The following is a 19,194-nucleotide window of genomic DNA, read 5'->3' as shown; positions in this document are numbered from 1 at the left end:
ACTGACAGCAGGGTAGCTGGCATTTTTTATATTTTATATATATATCCACACACAAACACATACACACACACCAGCTAGGTTGGTTTCTGCAATCCTGGGATTGCACATGAAGAAACAGGGCCTATTGTCTAAACAACACCCAAATTCTGCAAATGCCCACCTTAGAACATTACAGCACAGAAACAGGCCTTTTGGCCCTTCTTGGCTGTGCTGAACCATTTTTCTGCTTAGTCCCCCTGACCTGCACCTGGACCATATCCCTCCATACACCTCTCATCCATGTACCTGTCCAAGTTTTTCTTAAATGTTAAAAGTGAGCCTCCATTCACCACTTCAACTGGCAGCTCATTCCACACTCCCACTACTCTCTGTGAAGAAGCTCCCCCCAATGTTCCCTTTTACCCTTTTCACACTTAACCCATATCCTCTGGTTTTTCTCTCCCCTAGCCTCAGTGGAAAAAGCCTGCTTGCATTCACTATCTATACCCATCATAGTTTTATACAATTCTATCAAATCTCCCCTCATTCTCCTACGCTCCAGGGAATAAAGTCCTAACCTATTCAACCTTTCTCTGTAACTCAGTTTCTCAAGTCCCGGCAACATCTTTGTAAACCATCTCTACTCTTTCAACCTTATTAATATCCTTCCTGTAACTCAGTGGCCAAGACTGCACACAATACTCCAAACTCTGCCTCACCAATGCCTTATACAACTTCACCATTACATTCCAACTCTTATACTCAATACTTTGATTTATAAAGGCCAATGTGCCAAAAGCTCTCTTTACGACCCTATCCACAGGTGACATCACTTTTAGGGAATTTTGTATCTGTATTCCCAGATCCCTCTGTTCCACTGCATTCCTCAGTGTCCTACCATTTATCTTGTGTGTTCTACCTTGGTTTGTCCTTCCAAAGTGCAATACCTCACACTTGTCTGCATTAAACTCCATCTGCCATTTGTCAGCCCATTTTTCCAGCTGGTCAAAATCCCTCTGCAAGCATTGAAAACCTTCCTCACTGTCCACTACACCTCCAATCTTTATATCATCAGCAAATTTGCTGATCCGATTTACCAGATCATTGATATAGATGACAAATAATAATGGACCCAGCACTGATCCCTGTGGCACACCAGGTCCGGCTTTGTCTGTATGAAGAGAAACAGAGCTAACATCTGACAAAAAGTGTCCTTGACTTGAAATATTCTCTTATCCAGAGACAAGATGTGGGAATTGCAAAATCCAGAGGGAGGATAAAAGGGGATCAGGTTGGTGAAGCAATATCAGACGGACTACTGAGAAATCAAGTTCAATGAATGTGTAGGATTCAGTACCGAGGCCAAAAGGCTGCTCAATCTGAAGCTGAAGAGCTGTTCCACACTTGGATTAGCCTCTTGCATTGGGGTGGGAGTCAAATATAGAATTCCAAGCAACAGCAAGTTTGGTGTTGACCTTCTGGACTGAATGCAGGTACCCCACAGATAACACATTGTGCTATTCTTAGAAGTTCAGAAAATAAGTGAGTACTAAGTTCTGAAAGGGATTGCTAAGCATGATCCAGAGTTGCTATTAATTCTATCTTGAAAAGCCAAAACCTGGGCAATGTAGTCCCAACATAAGTCAACTCATCAGGTATATATGATAGTTCTTTATGATGTCCTTCCACACGATTAAGTGCTGGGTCAGGGCTATTTCCAGCTAGTAGCTTCAACTACAATTGAAAATAATCTTGAGTTTGCAGGGTTTCCCTCCAGATACTTGTTTCCTTGCAAAGCCATGCAGGTTTATAGTAAAATGAGCCACTAAAGTGGTAAGTGGTTAAATCTGAGGGGTGGAAGGACTAATACAAACCTATACCTTCCTACCCCTGCAATTTTTCACCACTTTATACATCTGGCTTTGTGCCCCTTGGATTTTCACATGTGCAATAGATCAGATATAAATCTTCAGTAGCAGTTATTTACAGAACTCCAATTGGTGCTCAAGTATTAAAAAAAGTATCGAGTATATTCTACAACTTGCCACAAACCACACCAGATCTGCTTGTTTGTGAGATTGTTGAAAATTTATTGCAATTGGAGTTTCCAAATTGGCTGTTGGAAATAATAAGTTGAATCAAATTAAAAAGCCACAGCGCACTTGCAATCCAGATGTCAAGCAATGTTTTAAACAAAATCATCCTATTTACATTGATTTGACCCCCAAACAATCTGCTACAATCTCCATGCAACTTGGGAATTAACTTGGTTATCATTCAGTAATCCTTTTGTCTTTGATAATTGCATTCATTTCAACAAATGTTGCTGCAACAGTGATGCAATTATCCTGAATGAAATTTAATTTGATGGATGAAATAAAATTAAAGTTAAGAAACCTTGGAGCGGAACAGTGCATTTTGTAAACTCAGTGGTCCAACTGGTAACATTTCTTCAGTGAAAATCATACAAAAATATTCAATGTCTTTAATTTCCAAGTTGTAATTCACAGTGTCACAAACAATATCAACAAATAACATTATGGCATAGTTGGCTGAACTAGCCATTTTTGTATTAATGATTTCTGAAAACAGTTCTTCAGCTACAGCATTAAATTTGTTTTTACAGTATACAGTAGATTCTGGTTCATTGGGACTACTCAAAACAAAATCAAGAAAATAGCCAAGATTCCCTCCATTTATTTGGGAACAAATGCTGCTTAACTGGAGCAGGAGACCATTCCCAATCAGTTTCTATCTAGCATCAGTTGCATGCTCATGTGGTTGTTGCACACTACACTGCTTGGAGTGTTCCATTCTTAAATAGCATCAACTACATCTATTTTTGTCGAGAAAAGTGATTTTTGTCACTGATAATTGAGAAGTAAGCAGTTACACAATTTGGAACTGTTTTGCTCACCATGGTTTCAAGCATTCAGGATTGGAGATGTTGGAAATGAATATGAAACTATCTCACTACAAGTTAGAAATTACAAAAAGTTTGAAGGTATCAACAATCATCTGGAATGTGCAATGAAAATGTAGATTTGGAAACTGCAATCATCAAAAGTATTGTGTGAAGGCAGTCCATTATCTGCAGTAGGCACCTGCACTGATTTTGTTCATTCAGTCAATGAAAAAAATGCTTACACTGCATGAATTCTACCATCAATAACTATTAGCTCTATAGTACAGTAGTAGTATTAGTAGTGTTCTAATTTGTTCCCTATTTATTTAAATACATACATTATGGCAGTTATAAGTGGTTTATTTTATTTTACAGCTTTTGACCATTTCCATGAAACTGGCTGATTGGGGCAGCTCCATTATGTACTGGGCCTGATGTGTCCCACCCAATTAACCAAAACCTACTGTATTTACAATCTCTTGACTTTTCAAAACAAAAGCACAAGAACTTTCAATAGGAAAAAGAGAGTAGTAAGTTAGGTACCATCAATGTGTAGTTTTCAGTAGTTCCATGAAATTCTGAAGCTCCCAGAGACTGGTAGAAACCCTGGAACAAAAGATGGTTACCGATGTTTAGTGGTAAAGTAGCTACATGTATCCTACATTACTATCTGTAAACCTAAACTGAGCTATTAATAATCACATTCCTACCCAGCCAACAGAAATGCAGTGGACCTGATCCAGTTCTATCCCCATGTTAAATCTTAGGGGGTGAAGTAATTTATAACACCCAGCCCCTATGCTGGCAGAACTCCTGGATAGGAGAAGAATTTCAGAGGCAGAAGTTGTATCTGTCAATTTTATGGTAAGTATGCTAACCCTAATCCCACTTCTGTCATGTAATAGAGGAAGAACATCATCCTGCTGTTTTTTTTTGAAAACTGCACAGCATCTGTGGCCTCTCATTCTCCCTACCCACTCATTCTGAGAAATTTTCTATACTTGAAGTTTGAGGAAAACAGTCATTTAGTTCCAATTTAATATGTAGTGGTTTCTATTTTAAAATGCTCTTACCTTCCAAAAGCATTAAAGAGTGCAACGATATCTTGGCGTGTTAGGTGGAATCTTTTAGATGGACCAGAGTCAGATATACTGTTTATCTGCTTCTCAGAGAAGAGGATCTTCAGTACAGTACCCAGCCCTTGTATCTAAAGCAATGACAGTGTGTGAAAACATCTAGACATAACTGAAGATTAAACTATTATTTTTCTTCTTTCAGAGATCAGTACTGACCTGAAGTTTGCCCCAAAGTCTGCATTTGAAGCAACCAATACAATCTATGATTCTTGTAATATTCTTGAAATGCAGCCGAAATTCTTCCTGTGATAAGAGAAATGCATATTATCTTCTCCAGCAATAACATGATAATTAAAGATTAGATTGCTTAGGGTATGGATATGCTCTTGCAGTTGCTGAAATCAAATCTTAGAAAGAGCAGCAATAACCAGAACCACCATTTTTGGGAAAAGCAGTTTGTCATTCCAGTGTATTAGAATCGGAATCAGGTTTATTATCACTGACACCAAGGGCTCTTGGTGCCCTTTGATTTTGGACCTGATACTACAATCTAGCATTTGTGTATGTAAATTTTGCAATTAAAACACAGCAATTATTTGAGTAGTGCAGAGCTCATTAGCAAACGCCATATGGAAATTTAGTTATCATAATAGCAAGCAGTGCATGTGGCCACCTGCTTGGCTGCTGGATCAGCAGTGGGGTACAGATGTGCTGAGTAGAAAGACCAGAACCCCACCTCATGCCAAGACTGACTACCAATAATATGCCTGATCTCATTCATATGAAGTAATTGTCCATGATTAAAAGGCCAAGTCCAGGGAAGTGGCTTGTATATTTTGCCTTAATGTGTGTGGAGGAACATGTTAAGAACACTAATAAAATGAATTATAAGTTTAAGCAATATCTAAACAGGTTTGGTCTCCGTGCTAACATGCTATATTCTCTACAACTTAACCATTTATTTTCTTACTTTCTTAGGATGAAAGGTTGTTTCTCTCTGAGCAGATGCTGCCTGATCTGCTGGGTATCTGCAGCATATTTATATCAAGCTGTTTAGGATACAAATCCTTAAAATCTGCTGGCTAAGGCCTTGGAGATGCACAAAGTCCACTCCACCTCACTGTGGCACCCAGCCTTCATCAAAATGGAACCCCAAAGCCACGGAGGTAAATGCAGCAAAAACAAAGGAACAGCAGCTGTGATTTATCGTCCATTTTTGGCAGGAAGTAATAAAGTAGAAACCAGTTTCCAAAGCAGGTGTAGAGAGAGTACTTGCATGAATCTTGGAAAGTCTGCTTAACAGGGTCGGCTATTCATGCATAAAGAATATTAAAGCAAGCAGATGGTTAAATAATTTAAATCATAAAACACTGCACACCAAATTCTGTGGAAATAATGTGAAGCTTCTAGGTGGAGTATAGCCAGCGGTTTTAAGTCAACGGAGAATCTGTGTACTTTGAGAAGTGGTTAGGAACTCCCTGTCAGTTAGGATGATCGAAGGAAAAGGAGTTGGATGAGCATTTGAGGCAAATCAATTTGCAGGGGGTGAATGAGAGAATGAGACTGATGGGAACAACAAATAAGCTGCTGGACGAACTCAGCGGAAGTCCATGCAAACCGATGCATGACATTTTGGGTTGAGACCCAGAGTCTTGATGCAGGATCAGGATCTGAAATGTTGACCATTCCTCTGCCTCCACGCAGTATTAATCTAGCATTTATGCTTTGCTCTGGATTCCAGCATCTGCAGTCTCACATCTCTCTCGGTCTGAAGATAGCAAATTTGATGTGCTGTTTTGTAACAATCCTGTGATTTCTAGCATGACCACTCAATTTTGGATACAAATCTACAATACAATAGATTATCTTACCAACATGTTTTTTTTTCTGAAGAATGGATAGAATTGTACTATTTATTGGTTAAATAAGCTTGAAATTGCTGGTGATAAAAATGCAATTTTCCTTGTCCACTTTAATCAGTGCTACATAATCAGAATATTGCTAAATTTAATCCACTAACTTGCCTTATATTGGCAGAGTTCTTTAGTTTTTAAAAATCTGATGCAAATGTTTTAATTGCACTTGTTTATAATGATCCATAATCGTGCTATATTTACAATGGAAGCTTTTATAAAAGGAATAAATTAAATGTATTAATCTAGACACCAAATTTTCTGGGTGGGTACAATACAGGTTCAGGACCGAGACATTAATCTGGCAACAGAACTGCTAAAATGTTGCTGGAGGAAAATGTTCCAATTATGAATGAGTTTCCAGTTAATGCAATACCAGCAGCAGTTAGTCTTCCACTGCACAGCCTATGATCAAACACTTGCTGGCTTAGTTATTGTTAATATAAAAAGCAGTTTTAATATAGTCTTACCTTTAGATTTACAGATTCCTTTTTCTCCCCAGCAAACAAGGAATGTTCATTAAAGTGTGAAGGGAAGGATCTAAGGCAGAATACATTGTTACTAATTGATAAACTGTTACTCAGCAGTAAAAGAGTACGATTGCCATTGTGTTACAAACCATCAGCAATCTGAATTTGCTTGATTATTGTAAAAGTGTTCATAAACGTGTAACAATTATAAACATACTTAATTTGATATGGTGCAACATCAGAGGCTTGTTACATGGACTCCAGAACATATTATTAACAAGGGATAAACAGTTGGAAAAAGTGGAGGTGCAACAAAGATATCTGTAACTTTTGTTGGGGGAGCTTTTCAGACAGATAGTATATGTAGGGATCTGTGAGACCATAGAAACCGTTAAAAATTTGGACGTGAGGAGTAATGTGTTATTAAAATTTGTTGTTACTAAATTAGGAGAGATAGCAAGTTTATTGCTAATACAGTAAAGTGAAGAGATTAATGGGTAAAATGCTGGTACAGTTTAATGTCCAGAAATATGAAGCAGAAAGGGATACTGGAAAGACTTCAGAAAGCAGAGGATAAGTAAACGGCAGGAAGTAGTTTAAAACATGGATTTAAAGTCGTTGGGACAGTTTGTGCCTTCTTTTACCCAATGGAAAAAAGGTTTTCTTATTTAAAAGTGCAGAAGGAGAAAACATCCTAAAGTTAATTTTAAATGTCACTTCTACTGGCAATGCTGTTAAAAACTGTTTATATGAACTTACGTAAGGAAGATCACAGTTCAAAAATTAAAATTCATGAATTAAGATTAAAAGTTAGTCCGAAGAAATTCATTTATTAATGATGTCTAAAGAAAACAGAGGAGCCAAAGTTATCATATCATGATAACAACCAGAATTTGAATTAAAAGTTTGTGAGGGAAATTGCTGAGGTCCATGTTCTAGATGTCACATTTGGCACAAGGCAAATTTTCAGAAAACTGGCCCACAAAAGAATGAATTATACTTGGAATTTACCCAATGTCATGAGGTGCAGTTCCTTAGTAAATTTTTAGGAACAACCAGCACTGCAAGTTTATCTGTGGGATATCCCTATCGTGAATTATCATTATCCAGGTTTCTAACAGATATGAGTTAGTTTGGATCAATTTTTCATTGCAACAATAATGGTAAGCTGTTCTGACATTTCCTGAACACTGTACAAATTAATTTAACAGGTAGCTTTAGTGATAGTTTCTCTAAGCAATTGTCTTGCAGCATTTTTGTATTTCAGCCTCGCATCTTCATATAATTTTGCTAATAAACCATATAATACTGTATATCAAATAATTGCTTACTTGGCCAAATTGAGAATTTCCAGAAGAAGATTTTTATATTTAGTATCCTGTGCTTCATTGCCTGTATAAAGCTGAAAGGCAGGGCGTTCAAAAAAGGGCAACACCTTGGATAAAGCCCGCAACTCCAGCAGGTACAAGAAATAAAGGTTTTGAATCCTGCGTGGTCCTTCTCCTTTGGTAATATGTGGATCAAATCTCTGTTTAAATTCTGTAATGTTATGCCCCCATTTCTTTTCATACCAGGTATCTGTAGAAAAAGAGTTTACACGACATTACATTGGCTGTAAGAGGACTGCGCTCAACACACTTTATCATGCCTTTTTCTCCCTGGAAAAATATTGATTTTTTAAAATTATACTGTTAAAACAGTAGTTCCAATGAGTTACTAAAACAGGCATTTCTTAAATTTTACCTTTAGACAAAATAAAAGCAATATTAATCTTTGAAATATTTTAACATGCCCCAGAATACTAACACCCACATGAGGGAGCTTCACCTATAGGTTGACTGACAGTTTCTAAAATCAAAAGGAGACAACTCTGCCTCATTGCCAACGTAAATGCCAAAAGACACATTGTAATATTTTGTCCTTACTTCTGGGAAGGAGGTTATTCCAGGAGACATCTGATGTATAGTCAAGAAAGGAAACAATTCCCATTGTGGTAATTACAGTGGAGTCTCCCTGCAGTCTTGTCTGCATCTAAAAATTGTTCATGACAGCAGACAGCATGCAAGCTATAATATTAACTGTGAAAAGCTACAATATGTTTACATTCATGTATCTTTTTCATTACCTCTAATGCCTCCAAGAATTTATGCTGCCCCACTTCTGATTTCTCAATGTTGTCATGCGTCCTTGCCCACATTTCATGCAACCAGGGAAGGACAGTCCCTTGCAGCTGGACAGTGCACGATGGTATACTCAAACCAGTTGAAGATGAGTGATTGCTTACCATTGTCCCAGTCATATTGAGACAGTAAATCTTTCATTAGGCCCACTTACGTACTCATGGAGAAAATGAATTAAGTTTATCTCAGCATCATCAAGCAAAACCAAATCTCTCAAAATTATCTGGCCAGGAAAATGTTTTTTTTAGCATAGCGTAGATGTAAAGTTTAACTAAAAGTATCAGAAGAAGCGTTCTGTATTTGGCAGATTGCCATCCTTGATTTGTGTGTGGCAAATCATGGGGAAGAGGAGTGTTTGGTACATACCTTCTAACAGATATCGTGCACTAAGATGAATATTAATGCTGGTGTGGAGTCCTGAAATAGTTCGATAAAATGATCTCTTCTCTATGCACAAATCTGAAACAGAAAACTTTAGTTTCATTCCTCAACAATAATTGATTTGTTAATCATAACATCATTGGAAATACATGATATAATAAAGGGCACCTGGCTCATCTCAGCTCTGCCAGTTTAAAATAAGCCTAATTGCATCTTCTAGTGCTGGAACAATGGCACTGCAGCTCTCAGTTCAATTACAAATCCTAGTACTGTACTAAATTGAGAGTGTTTATTACATTTGCAGACTATAAGTTCACTGACTACTCTCTGCAAGTATTTCTGTGCCTTAGTAAAGGAAAACATGGTATATTCCTTTTTACCCATCTTATTGACCTCTTCCACCACCATGAAGAATCTGTAAACATATTCTCCCTTGTTCAACCATGCTAGGCAATATAGTCTCCTTCTCCTGTGTTCCCTTGCCAGGTTGCACTTCCTTCATTCTTCACTGGATGAAGCACCTTTCTTTCCATGCGCCCAGATATTTTATATCTTCCTGTATTCTAAAGCTTCCCTCGTTGCTGTCAATCACATGGCCAATTTTATCTACAAACCTCCCTACATTAAAGATGAGCTTTTTAATTAGCAAAGGACCAAATACTAAGCCCCACAGAACCCCTACGGTACCAGTTTTCCAGTTAGTTAAAAAACACCTTGTCAATCACTCATCATTGTTTGCTTCCAACTTACTGGGATTTCAATATTTAAATATGTATAATGATATTGAAAGGTACCACCTGGTGACATCTTAAATGGTTGTAGCTTCATTGATAAAAGTTTAACAGATACTTTCACAGTTGTAACAGTTAACGTTATCTGCAAAAGTATTTGTACATGGCCATGAAGATGCATTTACCTTGCAACCAATTGTAGAAGGCTCCACCTTTATAGGGAGGGAAAGGAAAAAAAAATAATTAAAATACTTAAACCATGTTACAATCTTAATGTGAGCAAACCACAAGGTCACTGAATTCTTAAAATGATTAAGATCCCACTTGCATTGCTAACTGGGCTTAATCCAGGGGTATTGAAGTGATAAATTTTCCTTCTCCCTGGTTCATCCCCATTTTCTCCAAATAAAATCTTAAAACTAAATCAATTTTTCCTGACTACAATCATATGTTCTCATATGACACTTCTGAGAATGAATCGTAACACTGCTACTGTTTAACTATTCTACTTCGGCCGTTAGTTAAGTGATGTTTTTAATACGTCAAAAGCTTCAATATAATTAACATTATTAATTTAGGAGAAAATTAACATTTTGCTTTTGCTCATATCACTATTCAATGTATCAACATACCCTCTATCAAAAAGCCTAAGTTGCTAATCACTTACTTTCATACCATTTACTGCTATTGGCAAGGGAAAGCGCTGTTTGGCAAGTTATAATAAAGCATTTCCATCAGTAAACCTGCTTAGAAAGGAACATTGGGAGAGCTGCTTTTCTTTATTTTGGGGAAATTCTTAGTGCAACAAAAGAAGTTAGCTATTAAAAAAAATACTGAAAAGTGAAGTAATCCACATGTTTCAACAACTTTGCCTTAAGGTCATTCCAAGTGGAATAATTCAAAACAAAGTAGAAAAATGCACATAATGACAGTGTCCCAACTACTGGTACCCACCAGCTTCAGAGATTTCCATATGTTGAATTTTTCCCCAAGTTTGGCAAGTGAAGTGGACCATATGTCCTTCTTCACTACTGCTTTTGTCTATGTTGAATGAATAAATAAATACATAATCTCAATCCATAAATAGCAATGACAATTTAAAGAAATCATTGATAAGAACTAGTAAATCACCCCAAAATGAAAAAAATGTGTTTTGTTCTGTAATAAAATGTATATATTTTTTTAAAAGTTACAAACTACTGTTGCAATGATCAAAGTCAACATTGTTAAAGCCATCCAGAACTATAGATGTAAACCTATTGCAATGATATCCCAGGACTGACCAAAACAAATTACCTTCAGCACCTGCAAGAGAAAAATAAACAAATTATAAAGAATATTAAACTTCTTAAATTACATTTCATATATAGATGTAATCAGTTTTCTACATATCAGCCACAAAGTAGTACACAATATTGGCATGCAGAATAATAAATCTTGATATATAATTACAAGGCAGCCAGCTACTTCAGCAAATAGTACAAATCAACAACATTTTAGGAACCCATTCTGCTCTCTGTGTTCCAGCCTAGAAATTGGATTAGGGAAGATCTATTTGTGTCTGTTGTGTCTAGAAGTGAACACTGTGTAATTTTTGAGCATATTTTGCAATGCTTATACAGAATTTCTGCAAAACCTGCCCATTGTGAAAGTCACTCCCTTATGGCTATCAGGTTTGCATTTAGTGCATACAGTGACATCATCAGTATCAAATGTGATTTACATCCTGCATGATCATACAGTTCAACAAAGTGAACATAGAGAAATTTGTACAATTAAAAATGTTTCTCCAGAGTATTGATATTATGTTTTAAATCATCCTCCATAATTTGCAGTTTCCAGATCCCTCTGAAAGCCTGAAGCTACAGCTGATAATGGGCTTTTGAGAATACTTGTGGCCATGAGATGTTATCGGAGTACAATGTGAAATCACTCCCTCCCTTCTCTAATCTTATTCCCCGGCAGTCTTGGCAGAATGCTGCTGCTGATCGCTGTTTAGTGAGGAGCATTATCCTCCTAAAAGTACAGAGTCAGTCTTAAACGGTGTACATCACAGTAATAATTTTATTCAGCACATCAAAAAAGCATGAAATCCAATTTATCAACGGCTATGCATTGTTTTGTGAAAATCTATTCAAATAGCTGTTCTCATTCTTCATAATTTCCAATGTTTCTTTGTTACCACTTTGCTGAAAATGTCATTTTTGAAAAGCTCTTTCAGATTAACATATCTTTACTTCTAATGACAAAAGACCTTGAAATTGACAGCATTCACAATTAGTCCCTCTTTCTTAGTGAACATTTTTGATACATTCTTTTGTTTCAACCATGTATTATAATGGGATATCAAGAGCTGTATATGTAATTTCTTGTGATCTTCAGAAATTATATATTATTTATTTTTATCTGTGATATTCAGAGTCCCTATGCTTTATATTAAAAATTCCAATTACCCATCACCATTTTCAGTTTTTAAAAAGTTTGGAAGCTGCTAAATTAATTTTCTTCCATACTTGAATGCTGGCATTTCCATGATTCCTTTTGATGTCATTTTCTATAGTGGGCTAATTCTATTATTGGGGCATCACAGTAGTGTAGCAGTTGGAACATAGAATATTACAGCACAGTACAGGCCTTTCGGCCCAGAAGTTGTGCCTTCTTTACAATCAATCTAACCCTTTCTTCCTACACAGCCCTCCATTTTCTTACATCCATGTGTGTTCCAAGTACCCACCACCTTCTCTGTAAAAACCCTTCCTCTGACATCCCCTCTACACTTTCCTCCAGTCACATTAAAATTATGCCCTCTTGTATTAGCCGTTTCTATCCAGGGAGTCCTACAGGGAGTGAACACTGGAGGGCAGCAACAATGGGAGAGCCAGCCCTCAACCCAGCATGCCCGCTGCATCTCTGTTCTCTCCCACATTACCTCCAGTGCCTCCTCTGTGGATGGCTGTAACTGGCGATGCTGCAGCCTGGTCTGCACAAGAACCTAAGGCCACACTACTCCTCTGCTGTCAATCTCACTACTGAACCGGACTTACAGTATTTTGTATTACCAATGTCCAATAGGATCGTGATCACAAGAAAACATTTAAGACAAGCACCTGAACCATTTGTTGGAGCTGGAGAGGCTGCTGTGACTAAACGTGCCACCATCTTACCTGAAGTCTGACTTCTACATTGTTCAATAATGCCTTACAGCACCAGTGCTGAGGGCTCAATACCCGCTGTTTTCTGTAAGTTAGAACATTACAGGTCCTTTGGCCCACAATGTTGTACTGAGCTTTAGGGGAGGCATAGCAGTTAGTGTAACACTTTACAGTGCCAGCGATCAGGGTTCAATTCCCGCCACTGTCTATAAGTAGATTGTCACTGTTACTGCGTGGGTTTCCTTCGGGTGTTCCAGTTTCCTCCCATATTCCAAAGATGTTAGGGTTAGTGAGTTGCAGGCTTACTATATTGATAGCAGAACTTTCAGGCTGACCCCCCACCCCACACACCTTTGGATTGTGTTGGTCACTGATGCGAACAATGCATTTCACTGAATGTTTTGATATACATGTGACAAATAAAGTATATCTTTAGGGAGTGGTATGGAGAACACATGTATATTGAAAGATACAGTCATGTTCTTTTTGTCCTTGGACACCAATATTCATTTGCTTTATATGGAATACTTCCACTGACCATGTTTTATATTTTCAGAATAAATCTCTTCATAAACTTCAATCAAAAGTCTTCTGAAAATCAATTTTTATATCTATTGTGTTTTTTTGTTAAAATTTGATATGTTATTTCCATAAAATGAAATTAGCATAAAGTAGCCTTGTCAAATCCATGTTAGTTCCTTCTAATTAGTAATTACCTCCTGGAACACAAAACAGCAAGGCCCTTTGGCCCACGCTATTGTGCTAACTAAATACACCTAATCCATGACTGATCTAAAGCTTTTACATAGTCCACAACTGTCCAAATATGGGCCTGTCTAAGAGTTTCTAAATGCATCAGCCTCAACTACCACCCCACGCAGTGCATCCCCAGGACTTACCATCTCAATGTTAAAACAAAACCTGCCTCTGATGTCATGTTTCCCTTATCTTTCATCCATTCACCTTAAAAGTATGTCCTATGGTATTAGCTATTGTTTCCTGTGAAAAAGGCACTGGCTATCCACTCTGTCTATGCTTCTTGTAATCTTATACACCTCTGTCAAGTTGCTTCTCAATCTTCATTGCTGCAAAGAGAAAGGCCTGAGCTCTTTCAACCTGTCCTCCTAAAACATGCCCTCTAATCCAGGCAGCATCCTGGGCAATCTCCACTGCAGCTTCACTAACCCTAACCCTCCTAAAACATGCCCTCTAATCCAGGCAGCATCCTGGGCAATCTCCACTGCAGCTTCACTAACCCTAACCCTAACCCTAACCCTCTCCACTGCAGCTTCACTAACCCTAACCCTAACCCTAACCCTCCTAAAACATGCCCTCTAATCCAGGCAGCATCCTGGGCAATCTCCACTGCAGCTTCACTAACCCTAACCCTCCTAAAACATGCCCTCTAATCCAGACAGCATCCTGGGCAATCTCCACTGCAGCTTCACTAACCCTAACCCTCCTAAAACATGCCCTCTAATCCAGGCAGCATCCTGGGCAATCTCCACTGCAGCTTCACTAACCCTAACCCTCCTAAAACATGCCCTCTAATCCAGACAGCATCCTGGGCAATCTCCACTGCAGCTTCACTAACCCTAACCCTCCTAAAACATGCCCTCTAATCCAGGCAGCATCCTGGTCAATCTCCACTGCAGCTTCAACAAAGCTTCCACAGCTTTCCTAGAATGAGCCGACCAGAACTGAAGACAGAGTTTTATAAGAACTCAATCGCTTAGCTATTGTACTGTAACGAAACCCAATTTCCCTCAGGATCAATAAAGTATGTCCGTCTGTCTGTCTGTCTATTGAAGGGCAACACACCATATGCCTTCTTAACCATCCTATCAGGTTTTGTGGCAACTTTGAGGGATCTATGGACTTGGACCACAATATCCCTCTGTTCCTCCACATTGCTAAGAATCCTGACATTAATCGTGTACTCTGCCTTGAAACTCAACCTCCCAAAGTGTATCACTTCACACTTTCCCAGATTGAACTCCATCTGCCCATGATTCATTCAAAGTTTTTGTCCCAAAATAAGAAAATTTCTCAAACTGGTTTATACCAAGCCAGTTTAAAATAAGATCCCTTCAATATAATGGCATCCACCTCATTTCCACAAAACATATGAACATATACCATAAAATATAAATTTGCATCATTGCTAGGTCACCCAGATCATTGAAGCTGTTTTGCCATTCCTGATCCAACTGGACTCACTCTGATCTCAGAATCTGCTACTAGAGAAAATAATTTCATTCTATCTATCCCTAAAAATACCTTAGTTGTTTTAAATGACTTGATTAGATAACTCCTCTACCCTCAGCCCTCAAGCTTCCTAAAATTAAGTGGGGAAAAAAATCAACTTTTTAAAATTCCACTTTAGAAATACAACATAGTCCTCCAAGAAAACTGGTGCTTATCCTTCAAACTAGTATTCCAAGCTAGGCCATCATTTCCTCACTTTCAGGCCCCAGCCTACTGAGGTAAATATTATTTGTTCTTCTGTACAAGTTTTTAATGGATGTAGCCTTACAGACAACCAAATCCCTTTCTTCCTTTTCTCTTGCCACTCAGTAAGTATTCCTGTTGGTCTAAAGTGATAAACCTTACAATAACCAAGATTACTATTTTGTATCTCTCATTTTTTTGTTTTTATTTGGATGGTGTTTGGATTGGATTATGATTTCATTTTTAAAAAACTCCCTCTGATCTTTTACTGAACATTCTAACCATTGTCCCATCCCTATCACAAATTTTGTAGAAAGTACTTTTAAGTTATTTGCTAAGAACTTCTACTATTGCTGTCAAAACCAATTCTAAATATAGTAATCCCAGTTATATTTAACTCACCTTTGCCAGGTGTCAGTGGGTTGAATGGTCGTCTAATGGAGCTTGGCCTGCAATGAACAGTGAAATAGATGACTGTACATAATTCTTACAGTGACTTGCTACTTATTGATTTGAACATACTTTATTCAAGGATTAGAAGCATTACTGATGTATTACTTACTTAAAACAATTTTCTTCATAGATACTATTCCAAATTTTCCATGTTTCTATACCTTTATAGCCAGTATAGCGTTCAGGGTTGAGAAGCAGATCTACATACTCAGCATCTGGAGATTGTTCATCTGAGGAACAAAGTTACATTTCACTCAAGGTACTTCCATTTTAAAACAGTTCCTATAAGTTGACTGATATTGCAAGTCCACTCAATTACAAAGATGGGACAGTTTGACTTTTACATGTCCCAATGGTATACTAATGGTACCAATCACCAAAAACTGAACCCCTTCCAGGAAGAGGATGGCACGAGGCCATGAATACTGAGTAGGGTGAAAGTTCTCCATTTTCCTCTAAGTTTGGTGAAGGAGACTCCCAGCAAAACAACCCCCATTGCTCTAGGATGCAAGCACTGAAGACATTTGGGGGTATATAATGTCATTGTACCCTGATTGTCTCGACGGTACAGATAGAAGAGTTTATGCAATGATCCTCACAACAAATGCTTCAGTCATCTTACATGCTTTCATAAATAAAGTTTTCATTATTTTGCAAACAGCTGAATAAGTGATTGTTATGAGTGATGAACAGACCTGATGGAAATGGGGTGCAGAGTTAACCATTCCCAACCCCCCCCCCCCCCGAGAACTACGAACTATTACTGTTGCAATGCTGCTATTGAGAGAGAGAGATAAAGCCCAGGCAAGAACATCTGCTACAGATAAGAGGGGGAGAGAGACTGTTGATTTATTGTACTTTGACTCTTCCTGGATTATTTACCTTCCACTACAAGGACTTTACTTTGCTCGTTAACATTCCTCAGGAGATAGCAGGAGTGGCCTGATTTGATGGGCATGGTCATTCAGAGTTGATGGATAGCTGAGACCCCGTGAGTGGGGATAAAAGACAGGTATGGAGAGACACCCTTCAGACACACCAATGGACACTGACTGAGTGTTGGGAACCCACAGAAAGGTGGGGGCTTCGGAGACTGAACCAGGAGATCGGTCAGTAAAGCTCACAGTGTTACAGCAGGGCCGGTGGGGACTTGTGTGTGTGTCCAGTCATGCCAGAGTGATGAGTCCACCACAGAAGAACGGTCTAGCTGAAGAACAGAGGGGTCATAACTGAATGACCACAACAATACGACGGATTAAGAAAGCCACAAAAAAGTTTGCCTGCCGCAGCTATTGCTATTACATCTTGCTCGCGCTCTCTCTCTCCAACGTTTTCAATACAACAACCATAACAACCTCAGCATTTATGAACTGAACTCTATACTTTCCTATGACAATTCATTTACCCCTAGACATCAATAGAGCTGATTTATTATTGATTATTATTATTCCTCCACTTTTAGGTTTATTACTGCTAACTTGTTTTATATGTATATTTGCATTTTTGATATTGTATTGTGTAGTTTACTAATAAACACCTTTAGTTTGGTACCACCAGACTCCAACGGATTCTTCTTTCTCTGGGGGTCTGACACCCAGTTACGGGATATGTAACAAATTGGGGCCTCGTCCGGGATTTGATTACCAAATTGGGGGCCAGTGAATCGGGATAAAAGTCCCTTATCCGATCTGGTTGTGTGGATAACCAGGCGGGAAACCAGCAGAGATGGAAATTGACAAACTTTTAAAAGACCCGACTTCAAGGGTATTAGAGGATGCCAAGAAGGCGGAATTGGTGAGTGTTGCAAAACGATTAAATCTCTCGGTGGTGAAATCATCGATGAGCAAGTTGGATATACAGAGAGCAATAGCTGTGCATTACGTATCTGAGGGTGTGTTCACGTCGGATGTATTGGACCTGTTCCCTGAGAAAAAACCAGTCGAGGGTGAGCTTCAGATACAGATAGAAAGATTGTTGGCTGTGGAGAAGGAGGAAAGGGAGCCTGAGCTCCAGATACTCTAGATAAAGGAGATAGAAGCTGCAAGGCAGAGGGAAGAAGCTGAAAGGCAGAAAGAGGACAGAGAGAAAGAGAGGCAGTTTGCGCTGGAAATTGAGAGGTTAAAGGCATCGCAGGGAAGAGACCGGGTTGCAAACCCAAATGAGGGGTTCAAGATTGGTCTGGAGATCCAGTTGGTACCTCCTTTCGAGGAGATGGATGTCGATAAGTTCTTCCTTCATTTTGAGAAAGTGGCTGTGAATCAGAACTGGCCTAAGGGGAAATGGGCTGTTCTGACAGAGTGTACTTAGGGGGAAGGCTCAGCAAGCGTATTCGGCATTGTCTATGGATGTTTCTAAGGATTACGAGGAAGTAAAAAGGGCTGTATTGAGGAGTTACGAGTTGCTGCCAGAGGCATACCGGCAGAAGTCCCGGAACTTGAGAAAGCCTTGGAACTACATGTATTTAGAGTTTGCCCGTGAGATGCAAATGTATTGTGAGCGTTGGTGCACCTCAAAAGGGGTCATTGGAGATTATGATAAACTATTACAGTTAATACTGATGGAGCAGTTCAAAGGTTGTATCCCTGAGAGTATGAAGACGTACTTGGATGAGAAGGAGACATTGACTCTGTCTGCAACTGCCAAATTAGCAGACGAGTATGCCTTAACCCACAAAACAAAGTTTTCCCTAAATAAGAGCTACCAGAAAGGCAGTAGGGATGGCAGAGAAAGCCCACCGGCTAAGGCAGAGAATGAGCCGGGAACTAGTGGAAAAGGTAGGGAAGAGGGAAAGCAGGCAGGCAGGAAGGTTCCCAACTTTACGTGTTATAATTGTGGGAAAGCTGGTCATATAGCATCTAAGTGTTTTGCTCCGAAGGAGACAGGAAAAGGGAAAACAGCGAACCCAACTGGTTGCATTGAGTCGGTCAGCAGATCGATGAGGAAGGCAAAGACAGATAGAGCACAAGAGGGGCGTGAGAAGTTTATCTGGGAAGGGACAGTGTCTGTGAAGGAGGGTGAAACCCCAGTTCCAGTGCGGATCTGGAGAGATACTGCGGCTGGATAGTCATTGATTTTAAGGAAGATGTTAGACTTCGGTCCTGAGACTGAGACGGGGGAGGATGTGTTAAGAGGTAGCGGGAAAGGGACCGAGGCCGTACCTTTGCACAGGATGTTTCTGAAATGTGACCTGGTATCTGGACCAGTCGAAATAGGGGTGCGGTCGAAACTACCGATGGACGGCGTGGATGTCCTACTTGGTAACGATCTGGCAGGTGGTGATGTGTATTCATCAGTGAAGCGGACAAGTAAGCCTCTAAGTGCTGAGGACCCGCCCATAGATTCCAAGATTTATCCCGCATGCGCAATCACTCGCAGCATGTCTAGAAAGGCGGCTGAGAAAGGAGACAGTTCAAATGAGTCCAGGGTTGACTTAGCAGAGACATTTTTGCCGACCTTGTATGAAAAGGGGTTACCGGAGTAGAAGGATGGTAAAACGGAGAATA

General features: G+C 39.0%; 1 protein-coding gene across 2 annotated transcripts in view; it reads right to left on the bottom strand.

Moving 5' to 3' along the window:
• Positions 1–41: 41 nt before the first annotated feature.
• Positions 42–19,194, bottom strand: part of ero1a (endoplasmic reticulum oxidoreductase 1 alpha) — a 37,958-nt gene continuing 18,805 nt past the window's right edge. Inside the window, exons 7-16 of one of the 2 annotated variants that reach the window (XM_059957928.1) lie at positions 15,801–15,921; positions 15,641–15,687; positions 10,590–10,676; positions 9,821–9,847; positions 8,890–8,982; positions 7,675–7,921; positions 6,344–6,413; positions 4,177–4,263; positions 3,958–4,091; positions 42–3,490 (exon numbers count right to left, since the gene is read on the bottom strand). In XM_059957928.1, coding sequence (XP_059813911.1) covers positions 3,430–3,490; positions 3,958–4,091; positions 4,177–4,263; positions 6,344–6,413; positions 7,675–7,921; positions 8,890–8,982; positions 9,821–9,847; positions 10,590–10,676; positions 15,641–15,687; positions 15,801–15,921 — 974 coding nt within the window. In that variant the 3' untranslated portion in view covers positions 42–3,429. The remainder of the gene's footprint in view (positions 3,491–3,957; positions 4,092–4,176; positions 4,264–6,343; positions 6,414–7,674; positions 7,922–8,889; positions 8,983–9,820; positions 9,848–10,589; positions 10,677–15,640; positions 15,688–15,800; positions 15,922–19,194) is intronic. The other variant, XM_059957931.1, reaches the window with a different exon arrangement.

Source organism: Hypanus sabinus, chromosome 2, assembly GCF_030144855.1.
Source record: "Hypanus sabinus isolate sHypSab1 chromosome 2, sHypSab1.hap1, whole genome shotgun sequence".
Lineage (NCBI taxonomy): Eukaryota > Metazoa > Chordata > Chondrichthyes > Myliobatiformes > Dasyatidae > Hypanus > Hypanus sabinus.
This window is presented reverse-complemented; position numbering and strand designations above follow the sequence as displayed.